The sequence below is a fragment of the Strix uralensis genome, chromosome 10 (genome assembly GCF_047716275.1).
Source record: "Strix uralensis isolate ZFMK-TIS-50842 chromosome 10, bStrUra1, whole genome shotgun sequence".
Classification (NCBI taxonomy): domain Eukaryota; kingdom Metazoa; phylum Chordata; class Aves; order Strigiformes; family Strigidae; genus Strix; species Strix uralensis.
Window position 1 is genome coordinate 17,562,524 of NC_133981.1, and position 15,656 is coordinate 17,578,179.

Consider the following 15,656-nt stretch of genomic DNA (forward strand, 5'->3'; position numbering starts at 1 on the left):
GTCAGGAAAGCTGGTTCCTGCCCAGCATGTGGCCAGCTCTACTCCTGCTAGAAGGCAGCTGGAGTGTAGAAAGAACTGGGTGGAGGAAGCTGCATTCCCTTCTCCTCTCAAAATCAACTCTTGTCAAAACAGCTGCTTTGTGGAGAGCTTATTACAGCTTCAGCTAATCCCCCCTTCTATTTGTCCATATGTCAGGCTTTTTCTGAGAGATTTAAATCTCATGTTGTTTGTCCTTATCCTTCCCCCACTTTGATTTAATTTGTGCTGTTTTCAGAAGTTCTTGTGTTTTTTAGAAAGATCCTTTTATTCAGGTGTAGCAACAGAATCAGGCTCCCAAGCACTTCCTGTGGTAAGTCAGTCTCTACTGGCTAGGCTGGAGCCAAAGCAAGGCCCTCAGGGGAGCTGAAGGGGCAGAAGCCTCCACTGCTACAAGCTGGTAACAAGACAACCCCTCTGCCCCTGCGTGGTCCCCTGTCTGGTCCCCTGTGGCTCCATCCAGCCCTGAATGGCTGGGCTGTGTTGCACTGATTCCCTGTAGCCGCTCACCTGCTTCCATGCCAAGGGCTGGGGTGGCAGGAGGGGGTCTGTTTACTCCTGGTACTAGGCAATATAGCCAAAGAGAAGGTCACCACATTCATTGAGCAGTACCAAAATGCAGCTTCAACAACACATTGAGGCCTGTTTGCAGGCCCGTCAGTGAGGCCTTAACTGGAACATTTCTGGTCTTCCCCTGGGTGGCATGGCTGTGCTGATGGGAGGACTCACCTCGATCTTGCTGGGCTCAGCCATGAGCATGCCCTGGAACACCTTGGAGAGGTCTCTCAGGTTGAAGGTGTAATGCGACTTTGCTGGTGTGGGCAGCAGCTGGGATGTGACGGTCAAATACACACAGATAGTGGCATCAACCAAGGGCTTGTTCAAGTCTTTGACTGCAAGTGCTCCTGCTGCAAAGACAGAGGAAGGTGGGGAGGATGCCAAGCTGGTGACTCTGGGTTGAGAAGGTCCTAGCAGTGCAGACAGGTGGCATTGAGTGGCAGAGGTGTTGCAAGGACTTGGCCAGGAACACACTTATTCTTCTGCAGAGACTGTGTGGGGACCTGACCAAGCACCTGCTCACTGCAGTGGACAGTTTGCCAATGAGTTTCCCAACCAAAGGGAATCAGATCTGGGGAGCAAAGAATGCATCGCAACAATTCTGTGGTGTTAAGACTTCATGCACCCCAGGGAGAGAGGAGACATTGCCAGACAGGTAATTGGTGTCTACTTGAAATACTCCAGACAGGTCTTCCTTCTCCCTCCTTGCACTCCCACAGTGGAGTCTCAGCTACTTTTAAACTAGAAGGTGTGAGTGCCCTCTTAGCTAAACCGCCTTGCAATTCATTGAGCTCAGCAAATGCAAAGCCACTGAGGAATAATTTCTTATGCAATAGTCTGGCAAGATTTAAACACAGCTGCCAGTTTCAGAGCATAAAATACTTTTTTTTTTTTTTTTTAAACTCCAAATTAAGTTCATTACAAACACTCCTGGGGAAGTAGAGCCCTGTAACACCCTAGCATTTTGCACTTTTTTTGCATTATTTAAAAAAATCTTTAATTTCTTTTAAAATCAGAGCTAGATGCTTCAGTGTGCCCCTGACCTCATAGTCAGGTACTGACACTTATGAATATTGCAAGCACTCAGAAAGCTCTGCTTTGCTCCTCTCATAGCTTACTATTCTCACTCCTTCCTACTGGCAGATTTGGAGATGAGGGCACATTTGCAAAGATGATCCTAAATTCCCACCCTGTCAAATATAAGAGGACTCATTTCACTCCAAATGAACCATTTTTTCTGGGTGGCTGTAGCACCATGCTTAGATCTACCCTGCTCAGCTGTCCATAGGCTGCAGCAGATGGAGAGTAACAGAAGGCTCTGCTTCCACAGAAGGCTGTTGTCTGGGCAAGTGTCTGCCTGCTGAAAGCACAGGTAAGCTCTGCCATGCTGTGCCCATCAGCTTGTTCTGTTCACAGTCTCTCTCATCTTTCTGCTCTTACTTACGCACTGGATCTCTGTAACTTCTTTCTCCTAGGAGTCCAGCTAGAAAAAGACAAAAAACCCGAGTTACCACTTTACCTGTTGAGGTGAAGGATATCTGCAACCTCCATCACAAACAAAATCCTCTTTGAAAGGCCTAGGCTATAGGATACCTTATGAAACTGTGAGGGCCAAAACTGAAGTTTGCCAATTTGCACCAGCAGAGTTTTGGCCCTGAGACTAAACAGTGTATGAGCTCTCTGTTTGCTAAAATTCAAACAACACTTTCCCAAAAGCATCTTCAAGCAACTAATGCAAGTTCCAGTGTCCAACACTTTGATCAGATCATCAATATTAATTCCTCTCCTTCCAACCTCCATTATCATTGGGTTGACTTGCAGCATGAGGAGGTGGCAGTTGTCTGCAGAACTTACCCATCCAGCTGCCAAGGATGGTGCAGAAGATAGTCTTCTTGCTGCTCTCCTCCATCTCAGTGAAGGAGAGGTAGTTGAAATGGCGAGTGAGGCGTGGAGTGACAGCATTCCTTCCCCCTCCAGGAGGTCCCATGGCACAGACAAAATTAATATCTACCAGCTTCTTAAAAGTACCTTGAAGGGTGCAAAATCAGGAACAAATGCTAAGTTGTAGCTAAAAGCCCTTGCCACAAATCTCCACAGCGGTATGTGTATCTATCAACAGGCCAACTTTTGCCACGAGTGTTGGGCAAAGGACCTGGCTCGTACCGATCTGTTTCCTGTCGTACCAGCCCTGGTAGTCCATCCACTGCCGCAGCAGCTCGATGGGTGGCTGAGCACCGTATTTCTCCAGCATGGGCATGTTCAAGTCATCAATAAAAAATATGAAGTATCGTCCAACCGGAGGCCCGAACACACCCTTTCGCCTGTAAGGACAGAAGCCACGTAAGGACACAGGATAACTCCTATTGCAAAAGTACTCCGAACTTGAGCCAACGGCAGTTTTTTCTCCACAGCCTTCCTGGGTCAGCAGTTTTAGCTACATTTACGCCTACACTCCATATACCCCTTTATATGGGCCTTTGCACAGAAAGGATCCATAGCAATGTTTGAGGAACTGGCTTCTTTCCACACACAAGTGAAATTTTGTCTACTTATGCACAATGTCAATAAATAAAGGGGTGCAAATAAAAGCAAAGCTTGAGGCCATGAATCTGTTGGAAACTTCAAACCAGTGGCTGACCAGGGAGGAAAAATGGAAGCTGCTAACCATGGGGAGTGGGACTGGGACAGCAGCCACATTTTCTCCCCTAGGTTTCTATGAAGATCCCACACTAGGGTTTGCAAACACCTATGCTGTGAAATGTAGTATTTCTTGAAGAACTAGAACTGGAGCAACTTTTACAGATCCTCACCAATCTTTCTCACTTTCTTGCCACTGTATCAAGTTATTAGTGGCTCTCAGTCCCAGCTCAGATTTGCTGTTTGCCCTATTTGTTATCCACAACTGTATGTGCTTGGGGCCCCTTCAGGTCTTGGGACGAAACTAAATGGCCAAGTTGATAGAAACACTGAGCTCAGGGATACTGCCTTTGCAAACACAGAAAGGAAACTGGCCTCTTATCCATTTTGCTGTCAATGAGATCCTGGGTTTGGTTAGCAGAGGTGCGTGCTGAAAACATCAGGAAGTGAGTGATGTATCTGAGAGGCAAGTTCTTCAAAAGCTTGTCTGTAATTGTGAGAGTCTTCCCTGTGCCAGTGGGACCAATGCAGAGAACCTAGAAGCACAATCAGCAACACAACATAACCATAGGAATATGGCTTGTGTTTCCCAGCTCTGACATTTGCTGGAGGAACTGCAGGTTACTGCTAACTTAGGCATTCAAAGTCTGGGAGAGGACAGAAGGCTTACTTCTTCAGTAAGGACAGCTGTTCAACACATCTCTTGGTGTGGAAGAAATCCAACCAGAGAAGTATGAAATGGAACTGTAGGAAACAGGTAACGAGGGATGGTGATGAGCTATCTAGCAATTACTGCATTTTGATTGAACAACTGAGTGTTGATATTCCTTTGGGGCACTGGCATGGTGCCTGGGGACTGAATGGAGAACTCTTGTTGCTTAGGCATAGCTTTTGAGCAGAGAAATACAAATCCATGAGAGTGGGAAATAAGGTAATTCTTAGGTTCTGACTGCACTGGGGGAAAAAAAGGTGTCCTGTTAATGAGAACAAGGTTGAATCAAAAAATCAAAGACAAGGTTGCGCACGTACAGGCTTTTGGTTGGTAAGCAACAGCTCCAGCAGATGGGCCATTCGGACTGTGTTCATTGTGGGCACAATAATGTCACAGAAGTTGGTATCAGGAACCATGGTGAACTTCGCTGTAGAGTCCAGCCACTTCTCCCAGCACACCTGAAAGGTATGAGTGTGTTTAGAGGAGACAGTTGCATCCATCCCCTACGGGAAAAGGAAAACTATTTCTGCTGTGTTTTCCCTGTCACATCTCCTCGTGTAGCAGCTCAGATTCTGATGAGGAATTCGGGTTTCCAGCCCCTCTGTCTAGGCTTGCCACCCTTTCTGTACGGCAATGCTGTGGGTGTCTGACTCATATCTCTCGGGAGGGAGGTAGCCCAAGGGTTACGAGATTATTGCCCCAGCAGCAACACACTTGCCCTTCCTTCTGAAAACTGGGATCAAAGCAGGATGGAGCACTTGTGATACTTGCAAGAATTGGAATTCTGTCCTAAGCTGACATACCCTGTAAGTGCCTCCATGGCAGAGGACCAAAGAGGGCTTAGTTGGGATCCTATCTTCACCTTTGGTGCCATCACCTGTGTTGCACTCACAGGCACATGGAGGTTTTGTACTTGTACAAGACACGAACGACTTGTGCTAGAATCAAGTCACAGACTAACCTCCCAGAAGCCACTACACAAGTGAGATAGGGGTTTTGTCAGGGATGTGCTGGAAAACACAGAAAATGCGTATTCCTGACCACCCCATGTGGCCTTCCCACAGAGATGACACTGGCAGCTTCCGCTAAGCATCTGATGCTTATGTGATGCTTATCTGATGCTTACTTAGTTCTGATTTCAGGAACGGGAAGTATTTTTCCTCTTTTTTTTTTTCCTTTTTTTTTTTTTTTTCCTCTTTCAGCCCAGGGGCTGGTGACTGTCAGTCAGATGGGCCTTGCATGCCCTACTGCTCTGCTGTCTCCTGTGAAAAAGATGGCATATTTGTCTGCCTTGCTCCTCCTCCAGACTCTGCTGCACACAGCTCTTTTGCTGTTGTCCACTGCTTTCTAACCCAGACGGATCTTTCCGTCTGAGCTTCTCCCTGTCCTCTTCCAGTAGCCACACTTGTAGAGCACTCCCACTTTCCTGGCAGAGGCACTCAGGTCTGAATTGACCAGCCCTGGGCTCAGATTTGAAAGATCTGTTTCACAACCCTGAGGGCACTCAGAGAAACTGCCTTCCACCTTTAATGAAAAGCTCGATTTAACTTTAAACATTCTCACTTGGTTCCTATAGGCCTTTCTTATTTGCCCTTGATGAGAAAATCCTACCAAATCCTGCAGGATTGTGTTGTTTCCTGGTCCCTCCCCCAAATTTCCCAGCTTGGAGTTGAAAGTGAAATACTTTACCTCCCTAATGACCTCCTCATCCAGATCATCTTCAGCACTGCTAAGCCCAGCATCGTACAGTTTATAGTCATAAACCAGTCCTTCTTCTGGGAAAAGTAACTGGATCTGTGAGAATAAAGCTGTGGTGAACCTGGCTGCCACTCAGCTGAATTCACCGGAGGATCTGCACTACAAGGAAGACTTTACTAACAGGATGCTGCCCAGGCCAGGGGAGGTCAGGTCTCTCTCCCAGATCTTCCAGCTCGAGGGATCCCTTGAAGTTCCATGCAGATGTGGTATAAGAGATCCCAAGAGGAAGCCCATCCAAAGCCTTCAGGCATTCAGGAAGCTCTGACCCCCACTCCTCATTACCAGTTCCTCTATAATGACAGAGGATATGCTTTTCCTTTACTCACCTTTTCCTTTGCCATCTTCTCCCTCAGCCACAAGCTGAAGGCAGTGCGACCTTGGGAATCTCCAGTAGCACCCACACTCCAGATCAAGGCAAATATAAACCAGGGTTCAATCAGCTCTCTGATACGAGCTGCCTTCTCCTGGGGAATCATCCTAACTCCCTGAGAACCATAGAAGAACAGAAGTAAAATTCTCAGGCATGGTTAAAGTACACAAAACCAGACTCTTCTTAATGTGCTTGTAATTCCATTAAGCTACTATGTAGCTTTTTCTAGCCAGCTTTTCACAGGCCTTGTTAATGTATTCTGCGGATTAAAACTTGCTGTTTCATTGGTGTACTTGAGAGACTCCCCTTGCTGAACTAATGTCACTCAACAGGAGTTGGGAGAAGAATTTAGTCCTTGGTTTTTAATTTGAAAAGCGTCCAGCCTTCTTCAATGCTAATTCTCAAAGGACCTGCAATCTGAAGTGCATCGCTGCTTAGCTCTGATCTCTGCCTTCCACTCTCCAATTCCCTCTGCTATAAATAAAAGTGAGCCTCTTCCCTCCAGCCTGGTAGGCATGGAGCTTACCTTTTGCTCTTTCAGTGGGCCAAGCATAATCCTTCCAGGTTTACCTGTGCTTTGCAGAATGTTGTATTACCTTCTGCCATGTAGATGAGCTACAGCATGACCTTTCTGCACCAACACCTTGTTCTCTGGTGACTAACCCTCTGCATGACTTAGTGCCCTGAAGAGTTACAGGCACAAGTGACAGTGATAGAGGTAGCAAAATCCTACCTCAATGGGAATGAAAGGCTGAAACAAACATTCCAAGAGCATGAGGAGGCTCCTTGTGAGGTTACTGTCTGTTGAGGCAATTATCTCCTTCACAAACTTCCGGACAAAGCCGATGGCCTCCTGTAAGGAGAGGGAGGAACAGCTCAGTGTCACCATCCAACACATTTGACTTTGCTTTTATCTTCTAGGGTTCTGGTTTCTCCTCACCTCCCTGCAGGCTATGACTGAGAACGCTGCCATTTCCCACTGCATCCCAGGTACAACCATTTTGACCGGAGAGAAGCAAGACAAACCCCTTGGTTCAGTCCTAACCTCTTGGCCTGCCTTTTGGTTCTGTGCAACAGTGATGTGCATCTGTGCAACAACTGACGTGCCATCACTGTTGTTAAATGGTTTGCTCCCTTCAGAGCTTTCCTTTGCAGCTCCAGGTTATTCATTAACGTAGTGGCTTAGGAGCAGAGTAGAAATAACAAGACCTGTTCTTACAACTTTCTCTCTGGAGTTACTCCACTGTAAGCAATGGAGCTACACCAGGGATGATTTGTCCAGAAGGTAATTTTAAAATTAAATAAAACAAACTATAATGACCAATAAGACTAAGTCACATCTATAGGGATCATTGAATAACCTCTATTAAATTCAGGAAATTCACAGAACAGTTTGTATACTGGTAGTCTGAAGTGTTCCCACAATGGCATTTCAATCCAGGACTTGACAAGTGTGGGCTGGTTGATATCTGAGCTGACAAGCTCCAAGCCATGGGAAGGCTGGAATGGCATGATAGCTCACCTTGAGGAATCTCCTGAAGAGAGATGCTAGCTGCTGTGAGAAGGGCTGCATGATGACTGGGATTTTTTGCAGCCAGCACTCGATGAAGGGCTCCAGCCCCAAGATGCTGGGTTCCAGGTAAACCATGCCACAGCGGGAGACTGTGGCAGGGGAAGCAACAGCCAGATCCTGGACCTCAAACATCAAGGTCATGCTCTGGAAATTGCAAAAGGAAAGAAAGGAGGATAAGGACTTGATCACTTCTGGTATATCTTTCAGCACAACTTGGTGAAGCTGAAATCTTTCCCTTTGTTGCAGGAGTCCTCTTTTTGCTGTGTTTGTGCAGCACAGCAGAGGTCTGGCCAACACAGGGCTGCTACTGAGACACCAATTTTTATACAAGTCCATCAGAGACATCAAGTGGAAAGTAAAAGGCAAGTCTGTTCCAAGAGGGAGGAAGGAAAAACAGACAACAGGCAGCAAAAGTCAGAGGGATGAGTTACCTCTGTCAGCTTGATGATTTCCCCTGAGCTAAGACACAGCTTCTTATTGTCATCTAGCACTGTGTTCATGTTCTCAATCCACAAAGCATCAACTGGCCCATCAAACATGTACCACTTCTTGCTGGTGTCAGCGGCCACAGCTCCCTGCCGGATGAGTGAGGAAAGGATCCCATCTGTCCTGAAAGGTGGGAGGAAGGCAGGGCTTGGTCCATTCTGGTTTTGCTGAAATCAAAGGTAAAGCTTCCACCATATAAGGCAACGGAGCCAGAATCTTACCCTGGTTCATGTGCCCAAGGACACCTGTGCCTCACTTGCTGATGAGCTGCATAAAGGGTCATCTCATTCTTTCTTTTACTGAGACATACACCTCACGTGACAACGTGAAACAATTTCTTTGGGCATTAGGATCTGGACTTCATGTCATCTAACTATAAAATGCCAAGCTTCCCTTTAACATCTCTGTCCTCAGTGAAAAGCAAAGAGGCCTTGCTAGCATCCAGTTCAGGTCATAGGGGGGTTATCTGCTCTCTGGAGGCGCCTCTTTTTCTCTGTCACGTGTGAAGGGAGACTCAGGACAGCTACTCTGGTAATTCAGATGCTTCAGCTGGGTAACCATAGGTTACGAGGATGAATCCAGGCTAAAGAGCATGACTCTACCCTCTTTATAACTGAATTTCCCCATCCTCAGCTGCTTGTGAACCCTGGTGGTGCCAGAGCTGCTGAATGGGAGAGCAGACACACAGGGAATGCTAGCTGTTGACAACAAGAACTTACTCTGTACTTGGAAACCTGGAGTGCAATTTCTGTTCAGGCCCTGGACTCTACTCCCATTATTAAATAATTGTTTGTTATTTTTATAGTGCTAGTGAATTCCAGGGTATTGTTACTGAGATCAAGGGAAAACAGTCTGTTCTAAAGCTCAGCTGATTAAAACAGATGGATTTTTCTGTAAATACATTTTACATGGCTTCCGTATTTTTCTTTTTGTCATGTTGACGTGCCTGTGTGCTGCCCTTGCGTAGAGTCACATCATAAATAAACTGTCAAGCTTTACTGGAATATCGTATAAAATGTCCTTCAGTAAAGATGCACCAGAGCCCAGGTTGGGAAGCTCTGGGTCTCAGCATCAGTAATGTTCACTTGCTTGCACTTTTCCTAGAGGCAGTTAGTTTCATATTTATTTAGCTTGTTTCCCTTGTTTTACAGAACACAGTCTTAGCTTTGCCCCTAAGCAAGTGGCAGGTGACAGGGCCAAAGGGAGATTCACACTGCTCCTCACACCTTAGCTTCTGGATAAAGTGAGCTGCAAAGTCAACCTCAGGTCACATATGGAAACATAAGCAGTAGGACCTGGCTGTCACGAGGGCAAATGGGCTATTGGTTCTTGCTTCCAAACCATTTAAGCAAGCAGGAGCCCTGGTAACGGGAATGAAATGCCTCTTTATGCCTGAAAGTCATTCCTCATCATTCAAGGTCACCAGTGTATTTATACAGAACAATTCGAGTGTGCAGTACAGAGGTCACTTTTCTTCAGAAGCAAAGCAAGTGTTTTTAAGCTGCTGTATCTTAGAGCAGGGGCATGTGCTCCAAAGCAATTGAATTATTCCTTGTTACGCAGTTCATGCTGCGAGCTGAGCTGCAGTAACTGTCTGGGCATGTGCTGGCAGCCGGGCCAAGCGCACAATAGAAGATGTCAGCTTAAATCGCCGTGACTGGCTATTGTAGCTTGGTGAGGATAAGGACTTGATCACTTCTGGTTTTATGCCACTACCCTAAACAGTTCTCAGCCTTGAAGAGAAGACGCTCAAGACCAGAAGAAAAGCGTTTCCCGTCTGGAAGGAAGGAAAGCAGGTTTTGTACTTTACCACTCATGCGTTAGCAAGTTGAACTCTCCATAAAGCTGGCCCATTGTGATGGATTTGGGATTCAGTACAAAGTAGCTGACTGCTTCGTAATTCCCACCACTGGCTGCAGGCTGACCTTTCAGCGATGTCACTGCAGCTGCCAGGACTTCATAACTCTGCAAAAGCAGGAGAGCAAGAGAGTTAACTGCCATGGCTTCATAATGACAAAACCACTTGCTCTCACAGCAATTGCATTCAAAAGGCAGTGAGAAAGGAGACATAGGGAAGGATAGTATCATAGTAAGGAGATGCCTGGCTGTATTCACAGAAATAAAGCATTCTAGATGAAAGGGGGGAGGAAGTTAGATCTCCCGTGCAAGAGGCCTGAAGCATCTCGAGATGTCAAAGTATGTCTCAGCCTTAGAAATGTGCAGCAGAGCTAATAAACCTTGATCTAATCTCCCAACTCAAAAGAGTGAGCTAGTAATATACTTCCCCATGGCTATAAATCAATACTAAAAGACAGCATCTTGGTGCCCTGACTTCTATCTGAGAGAAGCTGGAAATGCTGGAGTGTGTGTCTTCTGTGAAGCTTAACCCTCTGCATTACTAGGTAGGCAATGGTTTGATGGGGTCAGCACAGTGTCTCAACCATACCTTTGTCTTCCCAGAACCTGTTGGCCCCACCAGCATAAGGCCATGACGAACGACAGTGGTTTCATAGAGCTGGATGCACTTAGTCACAAAACCTGTAGAGGAAGAAGATGCAGAGTGGGTCTGGGACCAGCTGTCTCTTTCCTAGGGCAGGGCACTGGACTAAAAGCCCAAGCCCAGAGGGAGCTTGTGGAGAGCCTTTCCCCTCACCATCAACATCCTTCAGATCCTTTTTGATGCAGGATTTGCGAATGGCTTCTTCCAGGATGCTGTAATCAATAGACTTTTCTCTGATCTTGGGAAATAAATCTGAGACAATACCATTGAAGAGTTTGAGGTCGTCCTGCAGGAATTTGGGCACATTGGCATCCCTGATAGCCTGCAGGCAGATCAGCTCCTGCAAAGATTTAAGAACTCAGAACTTCAAAGATCCTGACTCTTACATGGTTGCAGAAAAGGCCACAGAAGTCTATGACAGTAAGAAGCATAAGCACATTTACCTCATTCATAGTAGGATTCTCTCTTTTGAGGTTGCCAGCTGTTGAGATGACAGTCTTCACAGCTCTCATCCCAAAGTCATAGTGGTCCTGGAAAGGCACAGGAAACAATGATGTCATCAGATACAGGAGCATCAGCTAAAAAAAGAATGAACCTCTGCATGTACTCAGTTAGCAGGTAAGAAAAGAAAGATGAGAGTTATGCCTTCAGAACAACTGCTCCTTCATACAAGTCTGCTCTCAGGATCCTTCAAAAAACTAACTAGTCCTCACCTGTACCGACTATGGTATACAGATGAGAATGACTGGCTGACAAAAATTCTAGCTGGATGGAGAAGTAGGCAGGGCTGCTTGGCTCACATGTCCTGCCATTGTAATCCTAACTAGGACTGAAGGTGAATGCAAGTCCAGCCACAGGAGGAGAAATGAGAATTAGAAAGGAGGGAGGTAGATGAAGAATGAGTATTGTGACCATTCTGTGACAATGCTATCACAAGGCACCAAGAGAACCATCCAGGTACTTTGTGCCTAGGCTGAGGAAGCCTCACATTTAAAAAACACTCATGGACATTAAGGCATCTACCTGGGTGCTGAGCTGCTCTGACAATAGTTTGAATGTTGTGGTGATCTTCTTTGCAAGGACCTTGGCTTCATTAAACCCAAAGGAGTAGAGTGAGATCTCAGCAATCATGGAGTAATCTGGGACCATCATAGCCACAGGACGAAAGAGAGCCTGAAACATACAGTTCCAACACAAGATCAAAACACTGTTGTTTCTTGCTTTTTCCAGCAAATCAAAAAGGCTGAGTATCTATCCCAGACTGTTTAGAGGACACAGCATGAGTATGTCTGGCACCTATCAGGGTAGCATCCCTATAGACTGCATCTGAGGAGCACCATTTGCTTATAGATGTGATTCGAATCTCAAAATTATCTAGAAACACTCCAAAATCACATCCTAATCCCCGTCATGACACACTGGTGGTCTGGGTAGCATCCAGCACCTTATTGCCCCTCTTCTTTCTGTCTGTGCAGTCTGCCCTCCTTACCTTCAGGTTATCAGGCAGTTCAGTACGCCCAGCATACCCTGGGTTCATTGTGATGAAGATCGCACAGGATGGGACCAGTGGGATTTCTGTGCCTTCAAATATGAAGTGATCTACCTAGAAAATTAAAAATATGATCATCCTCAAAGAACAGAGCCTGACCTGCAAATTAAATAACGTAGCAGAATCTTCCAAGAGGAAAACAATGGCTTTCAGTAGTTAAATTATCAAGCACAGACACACACAGCTGCTCACAACTATAGTGACTCAATCTGGTCCCACTGCAGGAATCCAGTATCATCAGCAATATTTTTCACCATTTAAGAAACTAGGCTCATGGAAGATTTACTGATAGCAAAAATTTTTTTTTTTTTTTGGCTCTTGAACAGACTTCTATCCCTCCAGCTGTAAACAAACATCTTTCCATTTATTCTGCAGTAGAGTTTGGACCTGAATTAATTCGTGGCAGAGAGGGCAAAGAGAAACCTAAATCCTTTTTAAAGCTGTGTAGGTAATAATTTCAGATGGGGGATAAAGTAATGCAGAAGAATTCACGGAGAGCAAGTTTCTAACTCCAAGCCAAAGTCAAGGAGATTCAGGTCTTAACTGCTCTGAGTCTCCAGAGAACAAAGCAGAGGTCGGCTGCTAGACTGGCTGACAGCTGAGTCTCCATGTAACCAACAATTCACTTTACACTGCAATGCTGTGTGTGCATGAGTATGCATTTTTCTGTGCATATTGGGTTTTGTGAATCCACTAACACATTTAGACAAACACGGTGCTGAGCAACTCCTGGCAGAATACTGGCTGCCTTTATCACAGCTCCAATTCGTATCATCTCAGTGGATCTGTATTGGAGTGGATCTGTATCAGCTCAGTGGATCTGTATCCCACACCAGTTTGCTGGCACTGCAGCTCAAGCTGAGATGTACTTCAGCCTGTGAGAGTATGGGCAACTGTAGCAGCACAGACTAGGGTGAGGTTACAAAACCCACCCAGGATGCTGACTGTGTAACGGTGCGATACGATATGCCACAGCTAGGGCATTACTCACGCCTCTCCAAGCCCAAGTATGTCTGTCTGCGTTGCCCCTGAGCAGTGAAGATGCATGTGAAGACAAGGACTTGCCTAGACTAGCTCAAGCGGAGATTTTTCTGTCTACCTTTGCATCCACACATTCATTACGTACCCTCTGCTGCTGTGCTTTCTGAATGGTTGTGATCTGCTGGGCCACCACAGACAGCACCTCGATATCAATGCGGTTGAACTCATCAAAGCAAGCCCATGCACCAGAGCTGGGCAAGGAAAGAAAAATGAGGGGAGTCAGGAACATCACACAGGAGCAAACTTGCAGTCAAAAGTTCAGCTAGATCTAGAAATTATAAATCCACATACTGGGGAAGCAGCACAGAGACAAGAAGTGAACCTATAAGGCCCCTAATGTCCCACAGCAGGTAGTGACACAGCCACAGTGTACTGGGACAGCAGAAGGGGCTGTAGCCCCTCACCGCAACTACGCATCTCAGGCCATGTGGTGAGTGAGAAGGTGCATGGTCCCTGCATGACCATGGCAACATCTGATCCTACAGCCTGGGACTAATTCTGCATGTTACAGATTTGGGCTTGATAGAGGTATCATGTTGAATTCCTGTTTTGTACCCGAGCTATAGGTGTAGCAGATATAATTCAGACATCTCTTAAGTCCATTTTTCAGAGTTTGGAAGACTATGTATAAAGCTGGAAGCATGTATATGAGGAGGTGATCTTCCCACAAGGCATGGTTTAAGAAAGAAGCTAAATTACTTACAAAGAAAACATCTGAGAAAAGAGTATCAGGTTTTGTTGGAGTAACTAATTCAGATTCACCAGTGTGCAACAGACTAATTGGACCAGCTTTGTTTGAAATGTAGAGAAGAGAGAAGCTTCTCTGAGAGGATCCCTCAGGGCTTAGAGCAGTCTCTCTTGGCTGCTCAATTTTGGATACACTCAGCAGATTCTCTCCTTCTTAAGATTAAGCAGCTTGTGGGCTGAATCTCAGTCCAATGTGTATGATATTAAAACAAAGGCCAGAGCTGCAAACATTTGCACAGGTGGATTAGTGCATAGTGGATTGGTGCAAAACATTTTAAATTTGCCTTAAACAAACAGGATTTCTTTTTACCTTTTTTTTTTTTTTTTAAATCGGCTCAACTGTCCCTTCTTCTGGCAGGAATTTTGTAACTTTGCTCATTCTGGAACACAGTAACCCCTTTACTAGGGCTTTGCTTGTTCTTCTGGGCTGATATGAAAAATACCCACTAATTCCCAGTGGCCAGAAAACCCTGTATCCTACCCACTTCTTGATAATGACATGCTGCATTTCTTTGTACCTGGCTAGTCCCTTGAAAAACTTTCCCATTGCTATAAAGTCAAGCTGGTCAGAGCAGTTGAACACTACAGTTTGGATTGCTAGTGCTTTGCCCAGGTCTTTTGTTGTTTCTGTTTTGCCTGTTCCTGCTGGTCCTGCAGGTGCTCCTCCAAATTTCAGGTGCAGAGCTCCTGTAAGTGTCAGATAACACCTACAACAAAGAAGAGACCAGATGATGAAAAGCATTTCTACTACTGATTGCAGTAAGGGAGACATATGATCTATCCAGCTGGAGACAAGTAGGAATCCATCCTTTATTATTCTGCGGAACTGCTTAAATATGCATCATTCTGCAAAGGAGTTAGCTATGTGGCCTTGATTAGTATTCATGGGGGGCTGCATGGATAAATCCTTCTGCCACTGGCTACAAATTCACTCTCCAGAAAAAGGACAGTTACAAAAGGGTAAAACTATTATTGCTGCTGCATATTCTAGACTATTAGATGCCCCTATCTACTGGTTTGTACAAGAGCTCCTTAGCTATCAGGTGAACATTTTATATGAGTCAGAGCACTACATTAAGAATTAGGAGAGTGAAAGCAATCTGTCTGAGCACTGATCCCTAGGAATACAGTAGAGTCAATGCCAGGGTGCTCTTATGCCCTCGTCTCAGGTAGTCCTTTACTGTACAAATGGTTTCTATTTACATACATTAAGCAGTAAGACTAGCATGGTCAGATCCTTGGTTTAATCCTCAATGAGGCTTGTTCATCCAGAAAAAAAAGAAAAAAGAAACAATTATTACCCAGAAAACAATCTCCTTACCTGTCAGTGAGGGGTGTGATAACCAGACGGCCAGTGTTCCCCAGATACTCATAGCCATAGATAAATTCAGCATTGACTGCCCTGATGTACAAGTCCCCTCTCGTCCAGTAGTATCTAATCATGAGCGAACATGACATCAGAAAGATAAACACTGGCTGGCACAGACAATGCAGCAGCTCACAAGACTACAGCCTGCAGGTTTAGAGACCTGCATGTCGAGGGATTTCCCTCTCAGGAGAAGAAAGGATAAGATAACACAACAGGGTGGACAGGAGTTCTCACAGGACCTGAAATTAGGTGTTATATCAAGCATTGCACTCCTTGGGCAGGAGCATGCCCTTTCACAGTGAGGCTGTGCAACACCATGG

The 15,656-nt window shown here is 45.6% G+C and overlaps 1 protein-coding gene across 1 annotated transcript in view; it reads right to left on the reverse strand.

Annotated features, from left to right (window-relative positions):
* DNAH1 (dynein axonemal heavy chain 1) overlaps positions 1–15,656 on the reverse strand; it is a 71,357-nt gene that overhangs the window by 25,630 nt on the left and 30,071 nt on the right. Inside the window, exons 27-46 of the mRNA XM_074878839.1 lie at positions 15,289–15,402; positions 14,486–14,674; positions 13,306–13,411; positions 12,120–12,233; positions 11,654–11,803; positions 11,074–11,160; positions 10,784–10,970; positions 10,572–10,668; positions 9,941–10,093; positions 8,076–8,253; positions 7,594–7,788; positions 6,805–6,924; positions 6,028–6,186; positions 5,633–5,737; positions 4,261–4,401; positions 3,607–3,767; positions 2,758–2,915; positions 2,449–2,622; positions 2,039–2,077; positions 766–944 (exon numbers count right to left, since the gene is read on the reverse strand). Coding sequence (XP_074734940.1) covers positions 766–944; positions 2,039–2,077; positions 2,449–2,622; positions 2,758–2,915; positions 3,607–3,767; positions 4,261–4,401; positions 5,633–5,737; positions 6,028–6,186; positions 6,805–6,924; positions 7,594–7,788; positions 8,076–8,253; positions 9,941–10,093; positions 10,572–10,668; positions 10,784–10,970; positions 11,074–11,160; positions 11,654–11,803; positions 12,120–12,233; positions 13,306–13,411; positions 14,486–14,674; positions 15,289–15,402 — 2,806 coding nt within the window. The remainder of the gene's footprint in view (positions 1–765; positions 945–2,038; positions 2,078–2,448; positions 2,623–2,757; positions 2,916–3,606; positions 3,768–4,260; positions 4,402–5,632; positions 5,738–6,027; positions 6,187–6,804; positions 6,925–7,593; positions 7,789–8,075; positions 8,254–9,940; positions 10,094–10,571; positions 10,669–10,783; positions 10,971–11,073; positions 11,161–11,653; positions 11,804–12,119; positions 12,234–13,305; positions 13,412–14,485; positions 14,675–15,288; positions 15,403–15,656) is intronic.